General features: G+C 34.5%; 1 protein-coding gene across 1 annotated transcript in view; it reads left to right on the top strand.

The window, feature by feature from the left end:
- The window catches only part of PDE3B (phosphodiesterase 3B), a 93,778-nt gene extending 78,215 nt beyond the window's left edge, over window positions 1-15,563 (top strand). The window contains exons 9-16 of the mRNA XM_027889878.1: window positions 3,021-3,155; window positions 5,259-5,370; window positions 6,097-6,210; window positions 8,347-8,546; window positions 10,678-10,881; window positions 11,297-11,458; window positions 12,974-13,223; window positions 13,565-15,563. Of these exons, the coding sequence (XP_027745679.1) occupies window positions 3,021-3,155; window positions 5,259-5,370; window positions 6,097-6,210; window positions 8,347-8,546; window positions 10,678-10,881; window positions 11,297-11,458; window positions 12,974-13,223; window positions 13,565-13,791 (1,404 nt within the window). The 3' untranslated portion in view covers window positions 13,792-15,563. The remainder of the gene's footprint in view (window positions 1-3,020; window positions 3,156-5,258; window positions 5,371-6,096; window positions 6,211-8,346; window positions 8,547-10,677; window positions 10,882-11,296; window positions 11,459-12,973; window positions 13,224-13,564) is intronic.
- Window positions 15,564-16,665: the final 1,102 nt, after the last annotated feature.

Raw genomic sequence — 16,665 nt, 5'->3', positions numbered from 1 at the left:
CAGATGGCAGGATTCAACAATTGAGTTGAACGATTTGGCAACTGAAGCACAATCTGACTTGATGTTAAAAACAACTTTAGTTTTAAGTTTGTAATAAATAAAATAGTTAAATACTCAACATTTATTTGAAAATCACTGTAGCTGGGTAAGGTTTTCATGGTATTTCCAAAGTAATCAATCCTCTAAATGTTCTCATATCTGTTAGAAAATAGCCTGATTTGTTCAAATGTTTGAGAAAAGTAGCACGTTAGAAGTATCCCCTACTGCACTTGGTCTGAGTATATTTATTGTGTAATTTTAGGGCTGTATAAAATTTTCTGTTGCTTTCACCCAGTACCCAGTAGTTTTTATTTCATATAATTGACACAGATTGTCTAGCTGATCTTTCTAATACTTTGTCTTTCTTGAATGGTAGTGGATCTGTCACGGGGCAGTATAGGTATTTTTAAAGCATTTTATTGAATAAAAATGGAAGAAAAACTGGGAAAGAAAAAAAAGTAATTCTCACTATTTTCTCCTCAGCCAAGGATCTCATTCAAATGGGTCTTTTGGTGCAAACTTGCTGACAATACCAAAGCAAAGATCATCTTCTATGACGTTGACTCACTATATAAGTCCCAGACGAGCAGGTAAGATCGTGCAGTTCATGCAGCTGAGAGACATGGCTCAAGATGGTAGTTAGTACATCATGTATTACAGTTGATGGGTTTTTGTCATGTAAAGATAGTGCTAAAATAACATCAGCATGTTCTTGCTGTTTAAATGCAGTCTTTGTAAACAGCCGTGTTTTTACTGTGACCTGAACCCCATGTAATGTTTGTTTTGGAAGGTGCTTCTCCTGGCCTGAGTCCTGTGGGTTCACCCAGTCATGGATCTGTCTCCAGCGGGGCTTTCAGCAACTGGTCACCTGTAGAATTTCCTGATACTGCTGATTTCCTTACAAAACCAAGCATTAATATACATAAGCCTCCAGCATACACACCTAGCTCTCCAGATTTTCAACAGCAAGTTAAAACACCTGTAGGTTATGTGTGTAGCAGGTACTGTAAACTCTGTTACATATCTGGTAACTTCATGTGTGTTGAAAGGAATACAGTTAAAGTGGAAAAATGTAGCAACACCTACCTATGCATCTGCTAGGATTGAAAAAAGGGCATATGATTGTATTATCCAGAGGAGACTAAAGAATTCTCTGTGTATGTCATTGATTTGAAGTGACCCATCCCTCACAGCAGCTGTTATTTTAGAGTAACAACATTCTATGGATTTTTAGAAAAGAAGGATTTCTTACTTGGGAATTGAATTCTGTATTTCTGAATACATTTTAAGTAACGAGCCCTACTTTATTAACTCATGGAGGTGAGTCTGGGGGAGGTGATGGTTGATTACTTAGTCCAAACTGAATCTTTGTGTGCCAAATGTGGGAGAAAATGTTAAGGTTAATTGTTGAAGGAACCTTCAAAAGCCTTTTTAAAAAAAGTAATCTGCAGATATTTTTCAGTAGAAGACATCAGTAGCAAAAGAAGACAGTTACTGAATGTTGTAAATATTTTTCATGTATTCTGTAAGCTGTGGACGTCAGATACTCAAGCCTGTTCCAACACCAGAACCAGAATTTGCAGAATATAGAGACAGAAAATCAGGTGGGATTTCAAAATAGACAAATATTTGATATCAACTTGCTGCTTTTTTTTTCCTAGTCCAGTCAACTTAAAATTGTTATATTTCTACTTAAATTTTTTTCTATACTTTAGCTCATATGCATAAGTTTTCTTTATTTTGTGATTTAGAAAAATCAAGATAACATAAAATATTGCCTGCTTCATAGTAAGGATTTTAAAACAGCCTTCCACTCATACCTTTATACTTCTGTACTCCCTATACCAAACAAGTTCTCTGCCAGCTCAGCTAAACTAATCACTGATCCAATTTTTGCAAAAAAAGAGTTAGTTTTAGCTTTTCTGAATCTTCAGATAAGTTTTGTCTAATCAGTTTTGTCTGTTACAACTTTTTTGTTGTATAATTCTTAATAAAATGGCTTAGAAACAAGCTAAGACTTAAATTTCTGTGAATAATCTGTATGATGAGTTCAAAAATTATTAAAGAGTAATTCACAAATAAATTGTTGGTATAGTATTTATGTGTTTTCTTTCAGGTGAAATTGGAAGTGCTAATTTTTCAAAAGAATCTTTCCAGCATATAGAGAAGAAAAAAGATGAAAGGAAGGAAATGATCGATCAAACACAAAATAATCTGCTTGTAAGCATGTAATTGCAAAAAAAGTTTGCAATAACTTTTATCAATACAGTATTTCTTCATAATTTTTCACTTGTTGTGAAGAGGTCTTTGCATTGCAAAAATTGTAATTTCTAAAGTGAAATTATGCATTGCTGGAATTCAAATTTTTATTTAACAATTGTTTATTTCTAGCTTGCATGAATTTTACTAGCAAATGACAGGAAAGCTGGTCATTATATGAATTTTTTATTGATCAGAATTGATTTAGATGTAGATGTAATGTTGAGAGTATGCTCAAACGCTGATCAACCAGTATTTTCTCTCGGAAGTTCCAGCAAGATTTGCAAATGAATGTTGATAGAATGCAGTTGATTGGAAGTAGAGGGAGACAAATGGTTTAATCAGTAACATTTTGGATTTATAGATCAGGTTCCTTAAAACTTGTTCAAATAATGAACTATTGAAGCTCAGTAGATATCTAGTTGGCCTACGCATATTTTTGCTTTGTTTTATTAGCTCATCTTGTTTCAAAAGAAGTAAGAAGGAAAATTTAGCACGGTCTCAGAAAACCCTGGGATCTGCTGCCCCAACATAGGAAAAGTCAAGCCCTTAACTGTATTATTTGCACTATTGATTTATGATTTTATCACAGCTGTAGTTGCAGTGCCGTTCAATAAGTTCACTAGTGTTTTATCATTTTTCTGGCTTTTTTTGCCAGCTCAACTGATAAATTAGTTTTCATTGTTATTTTAGGGATGATAAAATATCTTAATCTCATACAGGTGGAGCAGAGTTATACATTAGAAACAATGTTATTAGACCACGATTCACTAATGGAGAAGATGAACAATTGGAATTTCCAAATTTTTGACCTTGTAAAAGAAATGGGAGATCAGTCTGGAAGGATCCTCAGCCAGGTTTGTTGTCTTTTATTTTATGAGGGGGAGGGTATGTAAAGCTGTTGTGTTTATGCATTTTATTTAAACCATGAAGATGTTTTGCAGCCAACATATATACGAATGCTGTCTTGACAAGTCGAAATGTAATTTGTCGTGTGCTTCATCTCGTAAACCATAAAACATGATTTGTCTGTAGACAACTTGTTCCATATTTTCTGAATTTTATTCTCAATGTAAAAATAGGTTAGACTCACACTGACTAGGTTTTGCCATAATATGCCATTTCCTGTGAAAAACTGTCTCCTGCTTTCAGAATTACTACCTTATGTGTCAACCGTTTCTTTTTTCTTTATTTCAGTAAAATATTTCTGCCAGTGCTACACCTGTGGGGGAAGACAAGTGATCTTTTAGGCAGTCTTTTGCCTCTTGATCCTACAAACAATGGGATTTTTTTTTTCCATGCTGCTTTCTGCATGTAGTATCCCTTTTATCTCTTTCTGACCTAGTGCTAAGCTCCCTTGTGCAGTTTCATGTTGTGCTGAAGCCAATCTACTGGCAGGTGCAAAAGTATGATCCTGTTTGCTCTTTCCCAGCTTCTCCCATTTATCAGTGTCATCTGGAAGATTTTCTCTCTTTCTTTATAGTGGATTTAGCAACCACCGAGCTATAGTAGAGCTGGATTTGCTTCTGATGTGCCCACAAAATATTTCTGTTGCCAGTATCTTAGTTTTCCATCCTGAAGTAGAATGCATGTTACTTTTGTTCAAGATCAGTGTTAGGAACAAGCAGCTGGAAGGAAAAATGTTAGAGGCACTCTGATGCAGTTGGAACCACAGGCCTACACCTGTACTGAAGTCAGGGAAAAACAATGGGGATAATTTGTCATTAGACACAGTATTTTCTTTCATAACACACAATATTCTGGGTATTGTTTTAAATCTTCAATTCGTCTCCTTTGATCAAATATTTTCAGGTCTTTTGTCACCTGAGTTAGTGACAAGAGTTAAGGTGCAGACCTAGAATGGCACAATCCACTTTTGAGTGGTGTTTTCACTGCAGGATACTAGTGCTCTGTGACCCACATTGGCTTGCATTCCATTTGTGTGCAGTCTAGGGAATAGTTCAAACCTGTAAGTACTTTGGTGTACAGGTTTTAACTCTACCAGAATTTCTGTGTCAGTTCTTCCTGATATTGTATGTTTGTGTACGACTTCTCCTCCTCCCTCTCCCATCCCAGTCCTTTTGCCCGCTGTGCTGCAAGCAGCTGAGACAAGTTTGACCTAACAGACAGTTAAAAACTGAATTTTACCATCTATTTGAAGGTTCTGAGATTGGACCTGTGAAAGGGTAATGGTTGGAACTGGTGGAAGGAGTGATGTGCCCTCATTCTGCTTTCCTGTTCCTTTGAGCACCTCCCACACTTTGGAACCTCTGTTTCTCTCAAGTGTCTAGGACAAAAGTTATAAAAATGAGCAGCAGTCACTTGTTTTAAAAAGTTTTCTTGATTTTTGAAGTCTTGTGGGGAGATTAGGTTTTGAAGTTCACAAAGTTCTACATGTAAACCATAATGTATGGTTTATATACATATAGGGGTGTTCTCAGTATATATTTGAAATATTTTTTTGCCTTTACCAACTACCTTTGTTAAAAACACCCAAACGTGTCAAAACCAATGTTGAGACGTGGTTTTGTTTGTTTGGGATTTTTTAATCGTAATGACTGACTGCTGCTATAGTTAAGTAATTTGATTTTTTGAATAATAAGTCAGAATATAGATTTCTTCTTTTTAGGTCAGTAATGGAACAAAGCATGAGTTATTTATCTGACAAGGAAATTTGGGAAATATTATTAAAAATTGTGCATAGAATTTATCAGTAAGGAAATAAAAGCTTTTATTATTATTCTGCATTGAGAGGATAATAAAAATTCACATTTTTCTGCTAAAAATTAGTTAAATATATCTTTTTGACAATAGGATTCTGATAATCTTTAGTGGAATTTCAGTAATTTCCATCTCTGTCAGCAAGAAAAATTTTAAAACATTAATATTTTTAAAGTTAAAAAAAGCATAATAAGCATAGGTATGTTTTTCAGACTAAAATTAATTTAATATGTATTTAGGTAACTTATACCTTGTTTCAAGACACTGGCTTGTTTGAAATATTTAAAATTCCTACTCAAGAATTCATGAATTACTTCCGTGCACTAGAAAATGGCTACAGAGATATTCCCTGTAAGTATCATCCAATTACATTTGGATTTTTTATATATTAGTGTATTTCCTTTAGTGTGTGTATTTGTTTAATGTTTAATACAGAAGTAGACAATGTGTGAGCTTAGTATATTTTTAATGAATACACTTGACAGAATTTAGAACTGATTGAATGAATTGCAGGACAAAATGGGTGGACTCTAAAACTGAATATGTTGTTTCAAAATAATCTTCAAGAAACTGAAGTCACTGTGAGAATATTTGTTGATTTAACAGAAATTTGGGTTAGTTCCTTAATGAAATAGTATGAAAATAGAGAATTTTGATGGTAATTATCCATCTTGCTGTCTAGGGCAGCCAAGTTTATTGGGAAACAAAGCAAAAAACACGCTTGCCCTGCACACCCTCCCACTCCCCCGTGTCGTGGATGTTTGCCCAGCCCAGGTGCTTGTAGGTATCAGATTGCAAGCCACTTTAGTGGCTTACCATCATTGATTTAAAGGGCTACTTAATCCCTTCCTGACTCCCAGGTAGGATGAAGTGTGCACAGACAATGTTTGACATTTATCTAACTTACTTCCTAAGTAGCTGGTGATACATATAGCCTTTACTAACAATTTCAATTCCAATTTTCCTTTATATTTAACCAACATCTCACTTATACATTTGGTACATTACATATTTTTTTGTTTGTTCCTTTTGATTATATTCCACGTAATGTTTTTATTATGTCTTGATAATTTTCAGATCACAATCGGATACATGCCACAGACGTTCTCCATGCAGTGTGGTATCTGACAACACGGCCCATTCCTGGATTTCAGCAAATTCACAATGATAATATAATGGAAAGGGATATGGGTATGTATTCACCTAAGTTATTTTTCCGTTTTGCTGGAGAATGTTTCAATGAAACTATGGTAGGTAAATTATTCTGGAAGAAAATAATTAGTCTTATCACTTTTTTTTTTTTTTTTTTTTTTTTGTATTTTAATGTAAGGCAGTAGAAAAATCACAAAGTTAGCACACGCCGTTCAGAAATAGCATGCAGTTGACTTTTAGAAAAATTATTAGATGAGTAATGGTTAGTTTGTTAGCCAAGAGTACTGGTTCACTTAATGAATTTTCTGTGCTGAATGAAACCTCTGTACTCTGCCGCTGTCAGGGTATTTTTAGGATTTGAAATACATTAGACTAATATTTCTTAACTTTATTGGAAAGTTAAATAGACCAAAGAAAAGATACCAAAGTATTTAACTTAATTGAAGTTCTCCTTAATGGCTTTACTGTAAAAATGACTACTTTTGAATTCTGTATTAGGTATCACATGCAGACTTTCAGGCATTAAATGGCCATCCTAACAATAACTGTATAAGAGCATCCCTGAAAAAGAAATAAAGACTCCAAATTCAAATCTTATGTGAAGTTACTTGCAATGAACCTCGCTTTTGTGTTGTCTCTGAATTCATAGAACTAACTTTTAAACATAATTTTGTAGTTTTTACTAAAATTTGTCCTGTAAGTAAAGTATAACTGTTCTAAATTTCATAGCTTTTCATACTAGATGGTTTCTATTTCAGAAAAATGAAATGAGGAAATCAAGCACACTCTGTTTTATATGTGCAGTAAAAAGAGACAAGATGAAAGTCATGGTTTTTAAAAGGCTGAAATTTCAAGAAGTAAATTGTGAACTGTACAGAATATGTTATTTCTCCCTTACTAATTAGCCCTTCTGCAGTCACCTTTCTTTTTTCCCAGTTTGTTCATATCCACCAATTGCACCCTATTGCCTTTTCTTTTTCTAAATGTTAAATGTGTTGGGACTGGACACTTGACTGAAAGAAAGAAAAGTGACAAAAATCCTTTTGCTCACCTTTACAAAAAAAGTAAAATTAGAATAAGAAATTATAGTCTTATTGCTTTCAAACTCTTCCAGTATAAATCTTCCTAGGATTTTTAATCCTTGCTTATTCTATCAAGGCAAAAGTGTTCCTTTTTTGTGATGCACTGATGAAATAAGTGCTACTGGTTTTATTTCTTTTCTTTCTTTCTTTTTTTTTTTCTTTCTTTGTTTTAATAAAGTATTGGCTTTGTAAGTGGGAAATTGTGAATCTCTTATCATGCAAATATTTTTAACTTAAAGTCCTTAGTTCCTTTTGCAGTAGTTTCTGCCGCCTGCCAAGCTTTTCCTATAGGGACTGCAAGTTCAAGAAATGGGCAAATCATAGAAATAGTAAGGGAGATGCTGTTTGATCTTTTCTTGGTTGGAGGCAAACTGTAGAATGCTCTTTTAGTGCTGTCATTTTAAGAAGGCAATGAAATTCCAGATGTGCCTAACAGCTGGAGGTCTTTAGAAGCACAACAATAAGGGGAAGGCAAAAATGTGACCCTAACAGTAATGTGTAACCATTGGTACCCTTGTGGATTTTCCAAGATCTGTAGTTTGGACTTTGAGATGTACACTTTTGCTAGTTTTTACCCCTTCTCTTCATTACCTTCCATGGAGCAAATACCTACAAGTTCATTTTAATAATGAAAATCTTGGATTGTTGTTGTTGATTTCTAATCTAAATGACAACTGTACTGCAATCAAGAGGCATGGCCCAGATGACCACTGTCCCTTGTTCCACTAGATCGCCTTCTGTGCTTGATGAAACATTCCTCTGAAACAGCCTTTTCTGCAGCACAAGTGTAGCTGAAAAAAAAGTGGCTTCCACTCATGACTTCTAAGGCACTGCACAGTTTCAAGGACCAAGGCAAATCTCTCCTTGATGAATTTGCAACTTTTCTTCAAAAGTGTTGGTTTATCTATAAACAATAGTAAGACTTTTTTTTTTTTTTAAAGTATAAGTCTTTCTCTGCCAATTATTCAGCTCCTTAATTGCAAGGATAACCATACTATGTTCGCAACAGTGTCTGGTTGAGTAATTTTAAATGTATTAAAAATTAAATACTGTTCTAAAAGATATTTTATTTTTGTATTTTCAATTTTTTTAGAGGAAGCCAGTGGTATTCCCCCTGTTCCAGTCAGCTATATTTCTTCAAAAAGTTGTCCTATTGCTGATGACAGTTATGGTTGTCTGGCATCAAACATTCCTGCTTTGGAATTGATGGCTTTATATGTAGCAGCTGCCATGCACGATTATGATCATCCTGGTCGTACAAATGCTTTTCTAGTGGCCACAAATGCACCTCAGGTAAGAAATCTTTTTACCACAAAATTATTTGTCTGTGTCTCAAGTCAGAATAAAGAAAATTTTTCTCTTCTATGTGCCTACTGTAGCCTCTTTCGGTTCATTTGACCAATTTAAGAAGTGGAGAAATTAATTTGAACTGTACTTTTGTAATATTTTTATTTTTCTTCCATGATAAATTTTGATGTGTTTTGCACCTGTTGGTTGTATATGCATGTAAAACAAATTTCCAGTTGACTTAAGTGAAAATAACAACATAAATCAGCTTTGAGTAGGGGATTATTTCATAGAGAGCTGGCCCTAGCACTGTCTAAGCAGCTAATTCATGGATATCTTACATTTTGGGAATCCTCTGAAATCTAAGTTTATCTGTAATTACTGTAAAAACACAGAGTCCTCTAATAATCCAATTAACTGTGTCACCTAATAAGAGTATTTGGATTGTTTGGCCTGGAGAAGAGAAGGTTCTAGAGTGCCCTAATTGGGGCCTTCCAGTACCTGAAGGGGCCTACAAGAAAGATGGAGAAGGACTATTTACAAGAGCATGAAGTGACAGGACAAGGGGGAATGGCTTCAAACTGACAGAGGGTTTAGAGTCGATATTAGGGGCAAGTTCTCTGCTATGAGGGTGGTGAGGCACTGGAACAGTTTGTGCCATCCCTGGCAGTGTTCAAGGCCAGGTTGGATGGGACTCTGAGCAACCAGGTCTGCAGAAAGATGTCCCTGTCCATGGCAGGGGGGTTGGAACTAGATGATCTTTCAGGTCCCTTTCCAACCCAACGCATTCTGTGATCTCTGTATTTCAAATAAGTCTGTTATGATACATAGCCTTTAAGGGAGGGCAAGTAAATCAGAAATCATCCAAGCATCTTTGGTTTTATCTCCCATACTCAACTTTCTTGTTAGAACAGAGAGTATAAAGAAAGGAGATGCCATGCACTTCAGGGTCTAAAAGGCAAAGGCAAGAGGTAAAGGAGAATAAAGCTGAATGAAAGAGCAGATAGAAAATAGGGGTAGGGCAGGGAGGAATTGGAACAAAGAGCACTGAGGAAAAGGTGCCTAAGCTGCATGGTGAATAATTTTTATCTTAAGGGTGGAATATTGTCTGGAGAAGAATACTTTTGATGGGTATTTGGATTTATTTTAATAAGTGAGAGACATGAAACTTAATAGTAATCACAGCATCAACAACAGTAATTCAGAAACTGATATGACTTGTCAGGAGATAGAGACTTTAAAATGTAATTTTCAGTAAGTTTTCAATAATTTCTCGTTGCAAAAAGAGTTTAGGATGTTGATAGTTAAGTATTTCTTAAAAAAGTATACAAGAAGAACAAAAGTAAATAACACAGGTATTCATCTCCAATTTTCAAGGATATAAACATTCATTTTGTTCATGCTTGCTGCAGTTTTGCAAAGACTTTTTTTAGGTTCTATCTAATTTATGTCCAACTAAGTAATTTCTAGTATGTTTTACATAAACATGGCAGTTGTGATTAAAATCTTTCACTGTTTTAATATTTCAGTTAACTCATTTACAGTTAAAATGTATGCATCAGTATTAAACATAGCACTTTGAAAACTAGTGCTAACCATTTCCCGTTAACAACAGTTCTTATATGATTTGGAGTTCTTTTTATGTTTGGTTGCTTGTTAGTTTTTGTGGGTTTTGTTGTTTGGTTGTTTTTTTTCCTGTTCTTTTTTTTTTTGGTTTGGGTTGATTTTGTTTGTTTGTTTTTTTGGAAGAATACTGGAATTAAGAGGAATTAAAGGAATATACTTAGATCTTTCTTTGGTTCACATATTCCAAAATCTACATTTTAAGTGGTTTGTATATGTGTGTCTACACTCTGAATGCAGCTGGCACAAAGATATTGTTAAGGGCTTGTAAAGAAGGAAAAAGCTTTGGTATTTGTTAGGTTTGAGTTTTTTCCCTCATCTGCCATTTTTGTGTCACTTTATTCCCCAAATTAGAAGGCAAAACATAATTTCCATTTGTTTTTTGTGTGTTTTATCAAAGACTTGTGTCTAACTAACCCTTACAGTTCAAAATATTTAATTATAACTTTAAAACTTGACTCTGTCATTTATGATCCTCTGTTTTGTTTTGCTTGTTTATTTGTTTTTTCTGTAGGCTGTTCTCTACAATGACAGATCAGTCTTAGAAAATCACCATGCTGCTTCTGCCTGGAATCTTTTCTTGTCACGACCAGAATACAACTTTTTATCAAATCTTGATCATGTACAATTCAAGCGTTTTCGTTTCCTAGTGATTGAAGCAATCCTTGCCACAGACCTCAAGAAGCATTTTGATTTCCTTGCAGAATTTAATGCCAAGGTTTGTTACGTTTTAGTGTCTGCACTGATCTGGTCATGATATGCCCATGTTATGATTGCTTCTCAGTAGTTGTTAGCTTTAATAACTTGCATTTAAGTTTTATAATATTTGAATTGAAGTTATTAAAATGCAAATAAATATTTCCTTTGTACAAGTCAATTGCAGATTGTATGTAGATTGCCTAGTAAACCTAGCAGCTGTGACATAGGGGCCTACTGGAGACCTCGATCATGTCTCACACTTCCATCTTCTGAGAGATAATAAATAACCTTTTTTTCTTTTCCTATATAAGACAAAAGGTGATATAGAAAAACTACTACAAGTTGCTGTTGTACAGAGCCTGAAAGAGACCGAAGCCAAACCTATTGATGAACAGTTTTAATTTAATTTTTAAAAATGTATGTGCTTACTCCAGGTCAATGATATCAACAGTAATGGTATAGAGTGGAGCAATGAAAACGATCGACTACTGGCTTGTCAAATATGCATCAAACTGGCTGATATTAATGGCCCAGCCAAAATTAGAGAGCTGCATCTGAAGTGGACAGAAGGCATTGTTAATGAATTTTATGAACAGGTGGGTTTAGAAAGGGTAATCTACTCTTTTATAAATGATTGATTCTTTGCTTTACCAATGGTTTAACTAAATTAGGCGTAATTTCTTGTGCTAAATCTTCAGGTAAGATATTTCCATTTTCTCATTCTGAATAGTGAAAATTTTATTTTCATAGGTAGCTTATGAACATGATCTTTCAGTTTCTATTAACTGTGTTACAAAGCAAGTTCCCAACCAATGTTGTCAATTTTTCAAATATTAGGGGTTGTTTTGGAGGGGAGGGGTTCTTTTCATAGGATAATGCTGATAAACAAAAATAAATTCTTCCACTGTGGGAAGTTCACAGATATGTTTCCAGGTCAAAGAATATGCACAAAATCCAGAAGACTGGAAATGTATTTCAGCTAACTCTTAGTGCAAAGACAGAAGATGTTTCAAAACTTTGAAAATGAAATAATAAGAATACACATTGGTAACTAGCAGTATTAAAATGTAAATAACAATTTTAAAAAGGAACTTTGATAAAAAATCCTATCAAGATTAAGTGGGAGAAGTCTGACAATTTGTTGCCTGTTTTTATATTAACAAATTCTATAAGCCCCCCACAATATATTCTTTATTCTCTGTTATTTTTCTGTAGTCATCTTCCTGAGGAAGTAACCATTTAAGAGGCAAAAATCAAGGATTGAAAAGCATTTTTTCCAACTAGGAAGATAAAAGTAAACAATAAAAGTCCTTTGGAGGTTTAAGCAATAGCAATAATTATCTGAAGTGCTTACACTTACTGCAAGACTTTAGTATTCCAAGTTGTTCCTTTGTGAAAAGAAACTTTTTCTTATAAAACTATCATGTCCATAGAAGCGCTGAGATAAGTGATTGTAACTCAGATTTTTTTCTGTTTTCTATAACTGCTCAATTTTTTTCTTCTCCAGTTTATAAAATGGGAAGAAAGCCATCCCATAAATGCAGAGGAGTAGCAGGCACAAGGGTATCTCACAGCAAAGAAGAATTTTGGCCATACTGCATCTTTATTTTAAATTGACCCAATTACCTTTTCATTCACTCAGTCTGTACTGTTACTTCCTCCAATAAAAAGATACAATCCATGTGATGTTTCAGGGAATCGTAGAATATCCTGAGTTGGAAGGGACCACATGGATCATCAAGTCCAACTCCTGGCCCTGCACAGGACCGTCCCCAAGAATCACACCATGTGCCTGAGACTATCACCCAAACACTTTTTGAACTCTGCCAGGCTTGGTGCTGTCACCACTTCCCTGGGGAGCCTGTTCCAGTGCCCAACCACCCCCTGGGTGAAGAGCCTTTTCCTAATATCCAACCTAAACCTCTCCTGACTCCACGCTGTTCCCTCAGGTCCCATCACTGGTCACCAGTGAGAAGAGATCAGTGCCTGCCCTCCTTTTCCCCTCACGAGGAAGCTGTAGACTGCAGTTACTTGGTTCCTTAAAAGTAATTTTTAAAATAAAAATTTAATTTTGTGAGAAATTTTGATATTTTTTTCCATTTCTTTTTCAGGGTGATGAGGAAGCAAGTCTGGGATTACCTATAAGCCCCTTCATGGATCGTTCTTCTCCACAGCTTGCTAAACTGCAAGAATCTTTCATCACTCACATAGTTGGTCCCCTTTGTAATTCCTACAATGCAGCTGGGTTGCTTCCAGGGCGGTGGATTGATGAAGAGGAGGAGGATGCAGAAAGTACTGAAGATGACGATGGCGCACAGTTAGAGATTGATGATGAAGAAATGGAAGATGATCTCATTTTAAGTAAGTTTCTGTATTTCAGTTGGTGTATAGTTGTCATTTAACAGCTTCAGATCAGCAATGACAGCTGAAATCGAGTAGAACAAATTTTGTAGATTTTACTATTACGCTGCTTCATAAATTTTACTCTTTCAATAAAATTTTTGTTACTACCAGAAGACTTGCAATTTGAAACAGAAACTCATTGATGTCCTTTGCCATGCCACAACTTAAATATTCATTATATGCATTCATGTGTCTTGTTCAAACTCGTGCATCTCTTCTGCAATGTGCCTTTGGTTTTCTATGTGTAAAATACAATTACTTTGAATGTCAAACAATCAAATATGCTTATAATTTTGCAGAAGCTCAAAGAAAAAAAGGTAGACGAATATTTTGCCAGCTAATACACCATCTCAGTGAAAATCACAAAATATGGAAGAAAGTCATTGAAGAGGAAGAAAAAAATAAAACTGAAGGAGCTAAACTGCTGACTGAAATCTCATCTTTACCTCAAGCAGACGAAATTCAGGTTATTGAGGAAGCTGATGAAGATGATGAACGACAACTAGGAGAAGACAAGACATGCTAAGAAAACTCCAGTGGTGTCCAGTATGATGACAGCCTATGTTTTTTCCACTGTGCTGACTTTAGCCTGACACAGTTCGCATAAAATTGAAAGGCCTTAATACTGTGAGAGGATTCTTTTTACTCTAGTGGAATCCCACTCCTATGCACTTTCGCCACACAGAATATGAAACTTTGTTCAGAGATTGAGTATTGTATACCCTGATGCAAAGTTCTTTATGCCTTAGTTGGTATAAAATATCCTGATATAATGCTGCCTTGCTGAATACGGAACTCTTCTTTTCCCTGAGGTACCTGCAGTTTTTAAAAACATTCAGTGACTTCAGTTACCAAAGTGGCAAGAACTTTTCGCTAACCAGGAAATGCAGGATGAATCCCAATATTGTCTTGAGTTGCTTATTTCATGTTGTTTTTGAACATGAATGAGAGAAGGTCTGTGCCTATATGAAAACTACGTTACTGTTGCAGTGCAAGCCTGTTGTGGGGTGTCTACTTAGTGCAGTAGTGTGCTCAATGTAGTCATCTCAGAGGAACTGTTCAAGGACTGTGACATAAATGCTGAATTCTGATACTTGTGGTTTAAAATAAGAAAAGAAGATCCAGGTGCATCTATTTCTGATGCTTTTTATTATTGTGCATAATCTGATGTTTTATTTTTGCAGAAAATATTCAGGTTTGCAGTGGATGTTCATAATAATTCATTGAATACAAGGCCATTATCATCTGTTGCCTTGCTGTTTTGTGGTAGAACATTAAAAACCTGTTCCGCTACTTAAATTATGAAGGAATTTTATTCTTTTAGTCGTAAGTCATGTTATATTTCTTGCCCTTACTCAGGTTCATGTTTAAAAAACAAGTCAACCACATCATAGATTTTTATCTTGCACCCATTTCCAATATTAAATTTTAGGGAAATAAAATCGTATCTCATTTATTCTTTGTATGTAAAGTTTTAGGAGAATTAGAGGGGTTTTTAAAAAAAAAAAGAAAAAAAGAAAAAAAGACATGAACTACTGTTTTAATTTGCCCCACATTTTTTCTTCCATCACAGACACAGCTTATAACACCTTCAGATTTGATGTACATCCTGAAAACACACATATGGAAACCAAAACGTGAAAATTTTGTGTAAAGTTTTGAAAACATCACTGTACTGATGTAGATTTTAGATTGTTGAGTTTTAAAATAGGACAAATGTATTATTAGGAACACTACCATTGTAGGTCTAATTTGAAAACAAACAATCAAAAGAAGGCATAAATTAGGCTATAAGTAAGTAAGCAAGCCACAAATAAACCCAGTTTTAAAAGTGCATCTTTTAGTACTAAACATTTATATGCTGTGTAGTTGAATTCAATAAAAGCTAAATGCACATGTGTGCCATTGCTAAATGTATCTTACCATATTTGTGTTTACATTTACATCAGTTGACTTGAAAAAAAGGTAACATTTCTAAGATAACCTTGAGAAAATTGTATTACACTATTTTACAAGAAATTTTTATTCTGCTCATTGATTGGCCAGTTTAAATCAATGAAAGGGTTTTTTTCCATTTTTCACTAATAAGATTTTTGTTGATCCACTTAAAAGAACACTGAAATGTGCTTTTGCTATTTTATATCTTCAGTGCAAAATCCCCATTTGCTGCCATTATTACCATCACTGCATTTTTAAAATTTTTTTAATTTTTTTTTTTTTTAACGAGCAGTGTTAAAACCAGATATTTCTGTCATTAATAAAATGTTGCACTATTGAAGCTGGCACTTATTGATGATACAGTTGTATTTACATCTCTTGGTCATATATTTTCCTAACAGATAATGTGAAGACCACAGATACTCTTCTTCCAGTATGCTGTATTCTCAGCATTTTGTGTTTAGCCTGTGTGCTTGTAGATATAAAATATCTTTTTAATACTGTTTGGTATCATCTTGCTTTATCTGAAAACATGAGACAAATTAGTTTGTCAAAAGTTACTGTTCTGTTACTTGACATGATAGGTTTCCATTTTTAGTTTCCTTTTAAAAATTATTATTAAAAAATAATGAAAGAATAAGAAGGTACACGAAACATTTTATTTTTTACTAAAGTATTTGCAGCATTTATATTTGGTGAAAACTTTCCCAACAACTTTTTTACCTCAGGTTTCCCTTAAACTCTTTAGAAATACTGAAGCAATTTTAAAAATTCAGTAACAAGTAGCAAATCTCAGTGTTCAATAAACCATAATGCTTTTCCAATTAGATATTTTCAAGTTGCATAAACTTGATTCAGAGATATTTTTAACCATGAATGTATTCCAAATCCACCTTAAAATGTCTGTTATTTATGTATGCATAGTATGTGACTAATTGTTATTCTAAGGGGAAGGGGAAAAGAACGTACAAATGTCAACAAAGGTTGGTTCAGGACATTTTTGCAGAAGTGGATGTAACTCTAACTAAAGGTGTCCTAATCTTTCAAAGGTGGTGATGGAAGGGTGTTTGAATGTTGACTGAGCTGTTGTCAAAAAGAACACATCTCCATATAAGGCGTAGCACTCTTATTCTGGTAGCAACCCACTGACAAATTACAACCAAATTAAATCTGTGACCACACTTCAATTCACAGCTATCAGGGGATGCTAAGAAGCAATAAAGAACACACAGAAGAACACTCTTTAAATGCTTTCTAATGACACACCGGTTTTTCTTTTTTCAAGAAGTGAACCAAATTAGCCTAGACTGAAGTTTATGCTGATGCAGCAGATACATGTTCTATGCATAATAGTTTCAGGTTTAAGTTGAGTCTTCCATCTCCTCATTGCTTTCTTTTACAATGTATGTCACATTACTTGCTCCCATGCATACAGTGCATACAGAACCAGACTACAAAGTTT

Source organism: Empidonax traillii, unplaced genomic scaffold (assembly GCF_003031625.1).
Source record: "Empidonax traillii isolate 1590-97213 ecotype Southwest subspecies unplaced genomic scaffold, ASM303162v1 scaffold274:size1118153, whole genome shotgun sequence".
In the NCBI taxonomy this organism is placed as follows: Eukaryota; Metazoa; Chordata; class Aves; order Passeriformes; family Tyrannidae; genus Empidonax; species Empidonax traillii.
Note: the sequence above shows the minus strand (reverse complement) of the source record. Positions and strands in the feature narration are given on the sequence as shown.